Genomic DNA, 14,530 nt, shown 5'->3' on the forward strand with positions numbered 1-14,530 from the left:
GCCCCAGGATTTTTTTGTAGATACAGTCAAGCTGATTCTAAAATTTATATGGAAGGCCAAAGGAACTAAAAGAGCTAAAACAATTTTGGAAAAACAAAGTTGGAGAAATCACAGTACCCAATTTTAAGGCTAATTTATAGTGACAGAAATCAGATCAGTGGTTTCCTGGGGATGGGGGCAGGCATACAGAAGGACAAAAGGAAAGGATTACAAAGGGACACAGGGAAAATCTTGGGGTAGTGGATAGATTCATTATCTTACTTGAGGTGTTGGTTTCATTAATGTGTATATATATGTCAAACTTATCAAATTGTACACTTTAAATATGTGTAGGTCAATTATAACTCAATAAGGCTATTTTTAAAGTATTCTTTCCAAAGTGATACATTACATCTACTAGGTGGCAGCCGGAACTGTAGATTTTGCCAAAATGTTTGATTCTTATCCTCCAGCAATATTTTAGTTTGTAAAATATCATACAGGAAAAGTAATATGAAGGTAGGTTGGCACTGCAGCATATTTTGTAAGATTATGATGAAAATAAAAAGGAACATAATCATAGCAAGTCATTAGCAGACTACTATTTATTAGTGTTTTAAAGCTTTAGGTATAGTAAGTATGGAATGCAGAGTAAAGAACAAATATGGTCCCTTCCCCCTTCCCCGATTCCACCAGCAATTTGCAAAGAATCAAGAGGCTGGTTGACGGTTGAACACCTCTATATTTCTATAGCACTTTTGCAGAAGGCCTTCTAGTATGTTATCAAAACCACCTGTCATCCCTTGTTAAAAATGCTCTATGTTTTAAAAATTGTAATTAAAAATTTAATCCTATTAATATCATTGCTTCATTTTTTTTTTGTAACTAGACTGAAATTTCAGCACCAGAATTTTCTAGTTGTCTTCTAAGTCTCCTCCACTATGAAGGAAGGCCTGTCACTCATCCTGCATAGGGATAGGGAGGAATTCCTTTGACCCCCAGGCCAGTTATCTGTTAAAAAAAGAAAAGAGAGAGACTCTGATACAAGGTAATTCACAAGTATTCTCCAAAAACATTTTTATGATTCACAATAATATATTTAGCCACCTATTATCCTTGTTTTGTTTCCTATAATAAAAAGGAACTATTTGATTAGGTATTTATGGTCCAACCCAATTATTCACATAGATAATAATTCAACTAGCAACCATTTACAACTAGGATTGAAAATTGAATTTATTTCTATCTTCTTCCCATCTGTTAAGAAAGGGGTTTGCGCCAGATGATTTCTACATTTCTTTTCAGCTCAAGAGATCTATAACTCTTATCAGTGTTTATTTCACTGCCAAAAAAAGTTAAGAACCTGAAAATATTCTTGCAACATCAAAACAATCAACTAATCTTATAAATGTGTTTCAAACTCTGGTTTTCCAAGCCTATTCTACTGATTTATAGAATTTCAAACACCACTGAAGCAAAAAAATATTTTAAAGCACTGTACAAAGTGGGCTAAACACATTGTCCTGGACTTCAGGTCTAGAAAATCTCAATAAAATGTTTTAAAGTCAAGCACGATGAGCTTAAATGCCAAATACAATTGTATTTGGGAAGTATGAAAAAGCACCAAGGGCTTCCCTGGTGACGCAGTGGTTGAGAATCCGCCTGCCGATGCAGGGGACATGGGTTCGTGCCCCGGTCCGGGAAGATCCCACGTGCCGCGGAGCGGCTGGGCCCGTGAGCCATGGCCGCTGGGCCTGCGCGTCCGGAGCCTGTGCTCCGCAACAGGAGAGGCCACAAACAGTGAGAGGCCCATGTACCGCAAAAATAAATAATGGCCGCTGAGCCTGCGCGTCCGGAGCCTGTGCTCCGCAACAGGAGAGGCCACAAACAGTGAGAGGCCCGTGTACCGCAAAAAACAAAACAAAAAACAAAAACCAAAAAACAAAAAGCACCAATCATTCAGTTATTTAACCGAAGATCTCCCACCTCACCCTCAAAATAAAAGAAATAGCCAGATCACCTTGAAAATTCCACCAGCTTCAGGTTGCTGAAGTAGACCCCTGGGGTCCATCCCATCCCGGGCACTGGTCACATACATTTCAGAGTAATCCTTCCCTCCGAAGCAGCATGAGGTTGTTTTAACAACAGGCAACTTCACAGTTCGGAGTCTTTTCCCTAGGTCACCAAATACTTCATTTAAAGTCTAGCTCTAGCAAATTTCCACCCGCACAACTTTTTGGGACCCCTTGTGGAGCAATAGGAAAGTTCAAAGAAGATTTGGGGGTCAGACTTCGCCCAGGTATTTCACCTACCTTCCCTGACAATTTCTTCTGGGCAAAAAGATTTACCTCTACAGGAAAAGGAGTTCTGACTATAACATTTTGGGCTATATCTTTGGCCTTTATTTCCAAAATCATCCAATTGAGACCTTTGAATATATCTCTATATAACTTTATTAGTAATGAAGTGTCTCTGGCCCCTAGTGTCTGGTGTTTTCTAGACATGGCGGGGGTTTTTCATTTTGCTGTGGGCCTACCTGTCTCAGGATCCAAACGGATCACTCTTCCTCCATTGTAACAGGCCACCCAGAGCTTCCCCTCAACATCAATACACATTCCATCAGGGATTTGTTCTTCTTTCTCCAGCTTGTAAACACTTCTGCGGTTGGCTATGGTTAAAAATAAAAATAAACAGACAAACCAACCACACACACCCACCCCAAAACCACAGGCCACTCAATACTGAGCATCAAACAACGAGCAATCAAGTTGATTATAAATACTGATCGCTTCTGCTTATCCAGGGTCTGGCAAATGGGTACCACAGGCGGGATGATTCAGGAGGATTCCTAACTCTAAAAATGTCTAAAAACATGAGTGGGCACCCCTCAACAAAGGATTTGAACTGTAGGATTTGGGGTGGATTCACTCCCTTTAGTTTGGGTACAGACACAGCCACCTAAGCTTTCAGAGGAGGAGAGAAAAAAGAAAGCAGAATTCTTAATAAAATAACAAAAGATCATTTTGAGGGACCTGAACTGAAGCCCTGCATGCCCACCTCAGACACACTTCAGTCTGTGGTTAGACCTTTGCTGTTTTACTTCCCAAAAATGCCTACTTTGGGGAATTCCCTGGTGGTCCAGTGGTTAGGACTCCACTCTCTCACAGCCAAGGGCCCAGGTTCGAGCTGCCAACAGTTCACGCACAAGAACTAACAAGGTGTATGAGTTCTGTTTCTGCCCAGCTAAATGCTCCAAAATCACCTTATCGAAATATTAGAAGAGCTTGTTTCTGAAAAGAGGGGTATTCTGAAACCCAACTGGCCGGCCTTAAAGGGAATCATAATATACAAAAAACAAGCATCAAAATCCAGAGGAACATTACACTACAAAATCCAGGTCATTACAGTAATCAGAGAGAGGTATAAGGGAAAAAAATGTTAAAACCATGTGTAAGTAAAGTGGGTAAAAACAGCCATGAAGAAGAGCACTACATATTTCAAAGCAAAACATCTGTGCTGGAATATTTTGCCTCTGATTAAATCTACATGAGACTCATGATTTTTTTCAAGTCATTTTTATGATTGGTTTTGCTCTTGTGGTCTGGCATCTTTCTTGAAAGTTTCAAGCACTCCTTTTTAAATTCTTTCCAATAATTCCTTCCCTCCCAGTTTCCAACTATGGCTAGTTTAGATCTCATTGGTGGAGTTGAACAATCTGCAATTACTTTTTTTACTTTTCCATTTTGAAAGGTTGTTAATTTGTCTTTAAGTACTTACCTATAGTTAACTAAAGTACAAATAAGAAATATCAACCCCAAACTCTAATTTTCTGTTCTTTTGTTCCATTCTGCTGTATACTATTTGCCTTTAAACACCAGCTGGTAGAACAGGATCCGTTTTACAGTGATCCTCTTTCTAGTGATGACTGCAAGAAAAAGGATTAAGGATCTAGCCATATTATGCCAACTGTGGCCATATTTAGTTGTGCTGAGAGCCATGGCTTGACTGGCAGCATAGTCAAGTCTGTGTAATCATTACAATATTGGAATCATAACATTAGGCAGTTCTTTATTTGAAAAGTAAGGACCTTTTCAAATGGGTTAAGGGCGAGGCAGCCTGCTAGTAATATGCATATGAAAAAAGTACCAGCAATATTAAGAAAAATAATGAAAAAGTACATACAGATCTTCCCTGTCTGCAGGTCATAGTCAAAAGCATCCACGGAGTAGGACAGGCTATCGATGTAATAGAAGATTTTGTGGTCCAGAGACCAATCCAAACCATTGGAGATGTCCACCTGGTCAAAGTATTTTTCCACATGGTGGTCGGGAAAGAGGGAGTACAGGGACCCTTGGCGCCGCTCCAGAACTGCTGGAGCTGTTTCCTCAGCCATGGTACCTACAAAACCCAAAGAGCACGGAGCTCAGCTGCACAGCATCCCGCCCGTGCACTGCACCATCTTCTCTCACCAGGACTCCTTCCCCGTGATTAAATCAAGGAAATTATTATACAATCCCAATCTGGGTCCTATGGGTTTTTTTTTTTTTTTTAATGACAACTACCTTGCTTATAATGAAAATTGAAACTACCTTGAGTAGTTCTGGTTCCAGACATCTGCACCAACCTCATTTTCTCTCACTGATCACAACTCTAAGACCTGGACAAAATGCATGGCATAGCTATTTGACAACTCTGCAATGTAAATTATCAGGCGGCTCAGAGAAGAACACAGAATTTCAAGCATCACCTAACTGGTGGCGAGTTCTTGAGTTCTCCATTTTATCCACTAGTATGTCCTGGCCTGAACTCAACCCAGCCTGAAACTTGGAAGTGAGCACCATGGTGCAGGCAGAAAGAGGTCCGAGAGAAACCTCTAGATCTGGCGCAAGGAGCAGAAAACACTCCTATGGCTCAGAGAGAGAGAGTGGAAGAAACCCCCTGCTTATTTTCTACTCCTTTTTCTCCATTTTCTCATGCACCAGCCCCCAGGCAATTCTGCAGTCAGGGTAGCAAAGGCAGAGAGTGGTCAGCAACAGGAAACTACAGGAATCAAAACTCTGAGGGAAGGCGACATTCCTCTGCATTTAGTGAAGCTGCAGGGACAAAAGGGCAGATCAAACACCGTTGCTTTCATGTTCTCTCTCTCTCTCTCCCCTCCTGCCACTCGGCCCTGGAGGCAGAACAGTCATAGAAGTGGGTGGTTTCTGACTGGAGGAATGAAAAGGAGCTACAGGAAGCTGGAAAGTACTAGAAGATAGTAAAGAGGGATGATGCTCAGGAATGCAACCCCATAAAGTTGTCTGTGATCTGTTGGGCTCATCTGTTTGTACATGCATGGATCTGATTCTAATTAGCATGCTAAGGATTTGGAGAACGGAGCTAATGGATAGAACTCCTAGTTCTCAGACTGACCACTGAGTGGCACGCCTAATGGCACCTAATAGAAAGTAGGTTGGAACTTGTGATCTGAACCTAAACATACAGACTGCTTACTGAGATCACACTCAAGTCTAAGTGCATATTTCATGGGCACGTGAGAAGAATGTGTATTCTGCTGTTGTTGAATGGAGTGTTCTCTATAAATGTCACTTAAGTCCAGTTTGGTTGATGGTATTCCGTTCTTCTATTTCTTTGCTGATTTTCTATCTACTTGGATGTATTACAGAGCAGAATTTAACATAATGAAGATATTGGAAAGCTCATTTACTATAACATGCTCTATCTGAAAGAAGAGTGAGTTAGAGGAAAATGGACTGAAACTGGAAAGCCTGAACAGCAAGCCAGACCTCCCTCCTTGTTTTTTTGCTATAGGGCAGTTGGGCTTGTTCTATTATTTCTATTCCACCCCCACCCACCCCTTTCCCCCACTATCTGCCTCACAGAAGGAGATGCCTGGAACATGAATGTGGATCCCCCACTGCTTAGAAAGGGCTCTTCCTTAGTGGGAAAGAAACTGGAGCCCTGGTTTATCATTATCTAGTAGTGAGCCCAGACAGGTGAGACCTTGGGTGTTGGGACACCTTCAGGGTACTACCCACCACTAAGAGACCCCCATCCAGACTATCAGATGACCCCACCCTTTTCTGGGCCAGGGACAGCTCTCAACACCTGCTGAAAGCTATAAACTCTCTCTAGAAAAAGTTTCTCAGGTGCTTCTGACAGATGCACACTGATGCCTACAATTTTAAGGCGTCTCCAGAGGGCAAAGGTTAAGAGCTGGGGACTCCAGGCTAAGAACTCAGGCCTCTGAGGGCATTTTAATTTTGTCTCACCAAGTGCCACAGAGCTGTAAACTTCTAGCCATAAGGGAGAGAGAAAATCAACTTCAACAGGAGGTAGAGTATCCAATCATATTTCTTCATCCTGCAGAAATTACTGGCAGAAGGGCTTCCAATGGATTCTCATCTTTAATCTTTCAGCCTGTCCTGGACTAGATCTGTGGTTGTGTAAAGTCCAGGAAGATGGGAAACAATCCACACCACCTGCTCAGATCTTACTTACCTTCCATGTTGAAAGTGAATGGAGGGATTTCCCTGGTGGTCCAGTGGCTAAGACTCCGCGCTCCCAATGCAGGGGCCCCGGGTTCGATCCCTGCTCAGGGAACTAGATCCCACATGCATGCTGCAACTAAGAGTTCACATGCTGCAACTAAAAGATCCCACATGCCACAACTAAAGATCCTGCGTACCACAACAAAGACCCAGCGCAGTGAAAGAAAGAAGGAGAGAGAAAGAGAAAGGAAGAAAGAAAGAAGGAAAGAAAGAAAGGAAGGAAGGAAGAAAGAAAGAAGGAAAGAAAGAAAGAAAGAGAATGGAGCCAGGACAGCATGGCTGATGATGTGAGGTGGAAACAACAGGGATTTAGAATCAACTTTGGCTAACTATAGGGTTGTTAGGATGGGAGCTAAATGAGAACTAAATGTGAAATGCATTATTTAATTTCGAACTAGAGTTAAAATTCATTTAAATCTGTATATAAGTCATTCTGCAGCCATCATAATAAAGATGGCTTCAAGTGAGAATCATCAAGGAATGTAAAACCTAAGGAAGATATTTTGATGAGGACCAGGATATTTGCTTGGACTTAAAGTATCTCCCCATGTTGTAGCCAGCCTCTAAGATGACCCATAATGATCCCTGCCTCCCAGTATTCACACCCTTGTCTAGTCCCCTCCATAATTTTGTGACCAATAGCACATGGCAGAAGTGATGCTATGTCACTTCTTTTTTTTTTTTTTCGGTATGAGGGCCTCTCACTGTTGTGGCCTCTCCCGTTGTGGAGAGCAGGCTCTGGAAGCGCAGGCTCAGCAGCCATGGCTCACGGACCTAGCTGCTCCGCGGCATGTGGGATCTTCCCGGACCGGGGCACGAACCCGTGTCCCCTGCATCGGCAGGCGGATTCTCAACCACTGCGCCACCAGGGAAGCCCTGTCACTTCTGAGATTGGTTATAATAGGACTGTAGCTTCCATCTTGGGCTTTCTCTCTTTCTCTCTCTCTCTCTGCCTCTCATCACTGGCTCTGGAGGAAGCCATGTCCCGGGCAGTCCTATGGAGAGGCCCACGCAGTAAGGAAATGAAGCCTCCTGCCAACTGCCTGCCATGTGAGTGAGATTTGAAGCAGATCCTCCAGGCCGCTTCAGAGACTCCAGCTCCCTCCAAGGCTGTAGCCCCAGCCAACAGCTTGACTGCAACTTCAGGACATAGCCTTGAACCATCCAGCCAAGCCAGATCCAGGTTCTTGACCTTCAGAAACTATGTGAGATAATATATGTTTGTTATTTTAAGCCACTAAATTTCAGGGTAATTTGTAATACAGCAATAGATCACTAACAGACCCCACAAACTGCTTATAAATTGCAATTTAAAAATAGTAACTATGTAGTAGAGAAATCTAAGACCTCAACTGGGTGATCAAAACTGACATCACCAATGAGGGACAGATGGTATCCAGATGGGATACCCCGAGAAGGACAGAACAGCACCTATGCAGTGATTCCAGCCATGAATATATAGCATCAATCTAATCACAAGGAAACATTAGACAAACACAAAAACATGAGGAATGTTCTGTTAAAAAAGAGGGGGAGTTGGGCGAGATTGTAGTCTTCAAAAATGGCAATGTCATAAAAGACAAAGAAAGGCTATGTTCCATTCCAGATGAAAGAAGATTAAAGAGAAATGACAACTAAATGCAGTACATAATCCTAGACTGGATTCTGTACTGGAGGGAAAGAATGCTATAAAGAACATTATCTGGCGAATTGACAAAACTGATATATAGATAGTACATCATATAAAATGGTCATAATGTTAAACTTCTTTGAGTTGATTACTGTACTATGGTCATGTAAGAATATGTCATTTTTTTTCTTGGGAAATTCACACTGAAATATTTTAGAGGTAAAGGTACATGGTATATGCAACTTACTTTCAAATGATCCTGGAGAAAAATGTTTATGTACTGAGAGAGCAGTTGGAACAAAATGTTGACAATAGGTGAGTCTAGGTAAAGGCTATACAGGTGTTGTTTGTACTATTGTTACTTTTTTCTTCTGAAAGTTTGAAATTATTTCCGATTTAAACAGTAACCACAACACAACCTCTATCTTAAAACTCATTTAAACTACAAAAATACAATACAAATTTTAGTCTGCTAGAGACAGCAGTTGAAAGGGATATCTATGAAGTTTTTCCTCATGGGATTTTTTTTTTTTTTTTTTGGATACAAGTGACTTATGTAATAATAAAAGAAGAACCCGAGACCCGATACGTCTTTTACTACTGCAGCTGTGAGGCTTTTGTAAGTCATATTCTGGTCTTCCCCAAAGCTCAGTAAGTAGGTGCTAAAGATAAACCATACCAGCAAAGTATCTCCCAGCGGGATCCACCTTCCCGTCATTGAATCGATTGTTTTTCTTTTCTTTATCTACTGTGGCCAAGACAACTGCTGACTGATCTTCCCAGTTCAAAGCACAGAACTTTGTTCCAACTGTGGCGACATAGCCTCCTGACTGGCGAAGGGCCACAGAGCTGACGGGGGCATCTGCAGAGGTAAAAGCAGCAGTCAGAGGGCAGCCAGTAGTCATACTGTGTCCGTCACTCCAGCCGGCATCTCTAAGAGGTTGCAACTCTTTTGACAAGGGGATTGCTCCCTCCTCTCTGTTGAACAGTGAAGGTTACATAACCCAGTATATTCGCTGAGCATGAACTCCGTGTGCTGTTCCGGGCAGCATGGATGGAAAGATGAATGAAACCCAACTCCTCTGGAAGCTCCCAGTCTAGCGGGAGAAGCAGAGAAGTCAAACCACAGCAGCCACCATACACTGGGGCAGGTGCCACAGCAAGTTCAGAGGAGAGGTTCCTAAGGGGGTGGTGTGTAAACCAGGGCAGTTTTCACAGAGCAAGTGATGCTCGGTTTGCCTGATCTTCGGGAAATGCAGGGACACAAACTGTGTTTATCTCCAGCAACTGGGTTTTGTGACATCTCTCTCTCCCTCAAGTACAGGGCTTGTCTTTTTTTTTTTTTAAATTAGGACTTGTCTTTTGAAAGGGACCCATTTTGTACGTATTTAATTGAAAATTGTTTCTTAAATCCTTTTTGGAAGTAAGCATGATTAAAAAATAATAGAGGGACTTCCCTGGTGGCGCAGTGGCTAAGACTATGTGCTCCCAATGCAGGGGCCCGGGTTCGTTCCCTGGTCAGGGAACTAGATCCCACATGCATGCTGCAACTAAGGAGCCCACGTGCTGCAACTAAGGAGCCGGCAAGCCACAACTAGGGAGCCCGCCTGCCGCAACTAAGACCCGTCACAACCAAATAAATAAAAATAAATATTAAAAAATAATAGAAATGTAGATGCAGTGATTTTAAAAATCACGTCTTCATTATACTACTATATTTTGTATATTTAAATTTTAGGTTTTCTGGGTTTAACATTTTTCCACGTATAAGGAAACTTTTTTTTTTTTTTTTTGGCTGTGTTGGGTCTTCGTTTCTTTCTCTAGTTGCAGCGAGCGGGGGCCACTCTTCATCGCGGTGCGCAGGCCTCTCACTGTCGCAGCCTCTCTTGCTGCGGAGCACAGGATCCAGACGCGCAGCTCAGTAGTTGTGGCTCACGGGCCCAGTTGCTCCTCGGCATGTGGGATCTTCCCAGACCAGGGCTCGAACCCGTGTCCCCTGCATTGGCAGGCAGATTCTCAACCACTGCGCCACCAGGGAAGCCCTAAATCATTTTTTAAACCTTAAGCAACAAACTAAAATAGTATCCAAAACCCTAATGTGTAAAATAGGTAAGAGCGAGGTGATAACCTTCAGGCAGATACAACTGATCACGTATGTATGTATGTGTGTACATATTTGGAAATCTTCATAGTCTGCAGAACTGTGGGCGCCTGACCATCTATGAAGGCGCGACTGGAAATCTCCCCGTCTCCCCTGCACCCCTATCTGCAACCTTATCCCCTCCATCCTAACACCCTCCTAAACCCTCTCTTGGGCTGAGGGGAGGGTGGCCTGATTTTTTCAGCCGTATTTGCAGCACCGAGCCCTGGGGATTCAGCCTTGAGGGGTGCTTGGTTGATCTTAACAAGATTCAGCTGCTCAACCACTGCGCCACCAGGGAAGCCCGAAACTTTTTTTTTTTAAGTGGAGAGATGGATTACCATGGTGAGTACTCACAGGAAACAAATTGACAGACGTTATTGTGAAAACATTTCCTAAGCATCTATTCAGTGCAAGACGCTTGGTGTCCTGTGCAGAAGTTGATTCCTGCCGTGGAGGGTCCCAGGGAATGTGCAAGACACTAGTAGGAGCGTCATATCCTCATCAGGGATCCCAACCTGTGGCCTGAGGCTTCTGTTAGCTTTTAAGCTACTGTGGACACCACAAGCCCTTCCCAGGGTTTGGTTTTTTTGTTTGTTTGTTTTGTTTTTGTTTTGCAGATTAGGGGTAGGAATATATCCCTAATGTGTGCATACTGGGAAAGAGAGACTAGGGAAGGTGATGGGTCCCTCCCCCAAGTCTGATCACAGCGGGTCACAGTCATTTTGCCTCTAGCCACAGTCATGTCCGTGAGTGAATTAAAAGCTGTTCCCTCTCATCTAAAAAAAAAAAAAAAAAAAGGTCCCCAGTTCCGGGTTGAGAGAGAGTGTCCTGAGGTCACAGGAATTCCTGGTATCTCTTTCCCACGAACACAATGATGAAAAGAAGAAACTTCTTTATCTCTAGTCAAGCCCATATCCTTGGGCCATAGAATGTGATAAACCCCTCCATGGGAAATCACAGGGCCATTAACAGAATCCTACTCCAATGCACTCAAAATTCCTTTGTGAAAACTGTTTTGAACAGTGAACAGAAAGTCCCGGTTAATGCTTTCTAAGTCCAAAAGCTCCTCTTTGCACAAAGAGGGGATATATCTGTTGTTATTATTATTATTTTTTTTTTGCAAATTAAGGCCTTGGCCTGACCCAAGGTAGATAACCTTTGCTGTGCCACAAACCGGGTCTCCAACTTTCACGGCTGTTAACTGAAGGTATGAAGGAAAGATCCTACCGTGACTCACCATCCAAAACATCGTGGGGAATGTTGCCCGGCACCCGCAGGGGAAGAGGAAAGTATTGACCATCCAGATTTTACTCCTGGGTCAAAGTGGGGGACACAGAAAGGATGACAATCCAACAGTTTTCAAGCATATTCAGTACGCTTTAACAAGAAGGTCCTGGAGGAATGACACATTAGGTGACCGCCCCTCCCCAGGGAAGAGATGGCTGTCTGGGCAGATCCAAGCTCATCCTTCATCCTTACCCACAGTCACTTGCTGCACTTGCTTGCTGAGCGAATCCCACCGGCAAACCGTTTTTGCAGGGATATCTACGAAGAGCAGAGAGTTGGATGCCTCCTCCCACACTGGAGACTCACCGCAGCGCCAGTTCTCCCGCAAAACACACTCAATCTTAGCGGAAGACATTGTCATGGGGGAGATTTACTGAAGACAACAGAGATAAAGTGAAATGTCATCGCATGGAGCAAATTCAGCAAAACACCCAAGACGCTGGTAAGATCCCAATACAGATTGAGTTTTTAAAATCAGAACTGGAAAGGTTGGACACACTTTCCCCAGATCAGAAGAAAATACGCAAGGTGGCAGGAGGAGACAGATCAAAAAGAAGAAAGAGCTGATAGGCCATAACACAAGACATCCTCAATCAACTTACCGGTGCTTTTTTTTTTCAAGGTTTCTCTTAAAAAGAGAGAGAAAAAAAGCAACACTCCAGCATCCACACCTTGGCGCTAGTGACCCCCAGAGAGAGCTGGCTGCTACAAGGCAAGGCTGCCTTTATGCCAGCACCCAAGCCCCCAAGGCGGGTCAGGGGGTGGGAAACTCCCTCATTGGTGGCCCTCTGGGTGTCCTTCCCCTGCTGCCCTTCCCATCCGTGCGTGGTGTTGATTGCCTTCTCTGACGGCCCAAAGGCCAGTCTTCCTGCTCTGCACTTTTCTGAACTGCATTTTTAGAAATGCAGTTGATCAGTGATAATACACTAAAGTAGAAATAACATCCATATTCTTTTTTTTAATTGAAGTATAGTTGATTTACAATGTTGTGTTAATTACTGCTGTACAGCAAAGTGATTCAGTTATACATATATATATATATACATTCTTTTTTTAATATATTCTTTTCCATTATGGTTTATCATAAGATGTTTGTACAGCAAAGTGATTCAGTTATACATATATATATATATATACATTCTTTTTTTAATATATTCTTTTCCATTATGGTTTTTCATAAGATGTTGAATATAGTTCCCTGTGCTATACTGTAGGACCTTGTTGTTTATCCATCCTATATATAAAAGCTTACATCTGCTAATCCCAACCTCCCACTCCATCCCTCCCTCAACCCCCTCCCCCTTGGCAACCACCAGTCTGTTCTCTATAACATCCATTTTCAAATTCAGACAATGGAAAGGGGGGAGAAAAGGACATTGTTGGGGCACCACTGTAGGAAATGACAGCCCCTCAGCAATTTCTTGCTGCCTAGGAAGGCACCATGCCAGTTTGGCAAGGAGTCTTGAACTCCACAGGCAGGAACATTCTATGCTGGGACTTTAGGCCAGTGGCTGTGACCAGCGAACAGGTAGAAGAAAAAGAAAAATTATCAGAAAAGAAAAAATCCTTACTTAAGAAACCCACGTGGGAGAGGAAAGACAGACAACTTTCAAGAGCCTTCTCTCTTTCTCAGACTGTGTCCTGATGATGATCAAAACTGCCTGCATCTTCACCCTTCTCCTTGACAATTATCTGATTTGAAGTCACTGGTCCCACACATGGATGGGCAAATTAATGAGAGGGGAAAATAATCTTTGGTTTAATATTACCTTCGATAAACCGCTTTTTTTTTTTTTTTTTTTTTTTTTTTTTTAAGAAACACAGCTCAAATCGTCCTCAAATGCTGCCTGCCAGCGCTGTAGCATTTGCAGTCCTCACTGGCTGTTAAAAATTGGCAGAGGTTCTAAAGGCCTTCCTGCTGTCAATCTGAGATAAGGCCCAAGATCAGACGCGGGAGTTTTGCAATCGCAACTTTTAACCCCACGCTCCGTGGTGCAAGCCGGGGGGAGGGGGTGTCTGGCAAATGTCCCTTCTCTGCTCGGGCCACCTTTGCGGGCGCGGGGCCCGGGACCGGCTGGCGGCGCGGCCGCAGCCTCGGGTGCCGCAGGGAAGCTGAAGGTTGCGCCCGCCTCCTCCCCAGCCCCGGCCGGCTGAGTGGGGCGCGCGCGGGGCGCGGGTCCCCGGGTGGCAGAGGGGGTCGGTCTCCTTTCAGTCGCGCGGGTTTGGGGGTGGGGCTGGCTGTCGCCAGATGTCCCCTCTCCAGGGAGGGGGCGGGGAGGCCGGCCTGAGCAGGGCACTCACCAGCCTGATGACTTGCAGGTGGCTCGGAGGTCAGGTGGCAGAGCAGGGCCCGCGGTGGAGAGTCACCCGGCCCGGGCTGTGGGTGGGAACGGATTCCCTCCACGCCTTCCCACCTCCTCGGCAGGAAGAATCCAGCAGAGCCCGCCGGGGCAGGGAGGTGGGACAGAGGCTTGGAGCCCAGTGCACCTAAGCTTTGGAGTTTGGACGGATAGCTAAAGGTAATCTCTGACTTAACCAAAAAAAGTTATCCAAATGCCTCACCGAGAGATTGGGTCGAGGGTCCGGTTAAACACAAACAGGTTCAAAAGGAAAGTTCAAGCGGTTAAACAAATCCTATTCTCCTAGTGGAGAAGAGTCAGCTGGAGGCCAACTCTTGCAAAACGTTTTTGGTGGGGCAAGAGGAGAGGCTTTATTTGATGCTTAGTGAAATAAGTCAGAGAAAGACAAATCCTGTGTGATATCACTTATAGATGGAATCTAAAAAATACAACAAACTAATGAATATAACACAAAGAAGCAGACTCACAGATACAGAGAACAAACTAGTGGTTACCAGTGGGGAGAGGGAAGAGGGGAGGGGCAAGGTAGAGGTAGGGGAGTAAGAGGTACAAACTACTATGTATAAAATAAATAAGATAC

At 43.9% G+C, this 14,530-nt stretch overlaps 1 protein-coding gene across 4 annotated transcripts; it reads right to left on the bottom strand.

Annotated features, from left to right (window-relative positions):
- Nucleotides 1–567: 567 nt before the first annotated feature.
- On the bottom strand, nucleotides 568–13,943 carry RGN (regucalcin). 4 transcript variants are annotated; one of them, XM_055081877.1, is made up of 7 exons: nucleotides 13,892–13,943; nucleotides 11,783–11,963; nucleotides 8,840–9,022; nucleotides 4,162–4,377; nucleotides 2,516–2,647; nucleotides 2,000–2,154; nucleotides 568–990 (listed from the first exon to the last, which is right to left on the bottom strand). In XM_055081877.1, exons 2-7 carry the CDS (start codon nucleotides 11,949–11,951, stop codon nucleotides 940–942), a joined length of 906 nt encoding a protein of 301 aa, XP_054937852.1. In that variant the 5' UTR covers nucleotides 11,952–11,963; nucleotides 13,892–13,943; the 3' UTR covers nucleotides 568–939. The 4 variants fall into 4 exon arrangements, with proteins under 4 accessions (XP_054937852.1, XP_054937853.1, XP_007104222.2 ...); XM_055081878.1 differs by lacking the exon at nucleotides 13,892–13,943 and adding an exon at nucleotides 13,162–13,177; XM_007104160.3 differs by lacking the exon at nucleotides 13,892–13,943 and adding an exon at nucleotides 12,193–12,291.
- Nucleotides 13,944–14,530: the final 587 nt, after the last annotated feature.

Source organism: Physeter macrocephalus, chromosome 21 (genome assembly GCF_002837175.3).
Source record: "Physeter macrocephalus isolate SW-GA chromosome 21, ASM283717v5, whole genome shotgun sequence".
Taxonomy (NCBI): Eukaryota; Metazoa; Chordata; class Mammalia; order Artiodactyla; family Physeteridae; genus Physeter; species Physeter macrocephalus.

Excerpts from the sequence above, each read along its gene's own strand:
- RGN (XM_055081877.1), bottom strand. The coding sequence starts at position 11,951 with ATGACAATGTCTTCCGCTAAGATTGAGTGTGTTTTGCGGGAGAACTGG. Across the intron at positions 9,023-11,782 it reads AGTGCAGCAAGTGACTGTGG|ATGCCCCCGTCAGCTCTGTG; the intron begins GTAAGGATGAAG and ends TTACCTCTGCAG. Across the intron at positions 4,378-8,839 it reads CGCTGGGAGATACTTTGCTG|GTACCATGGCTGAGGAAACA; the intron begins GTATGGTTTATC and ends TGGGTTTTGTAG.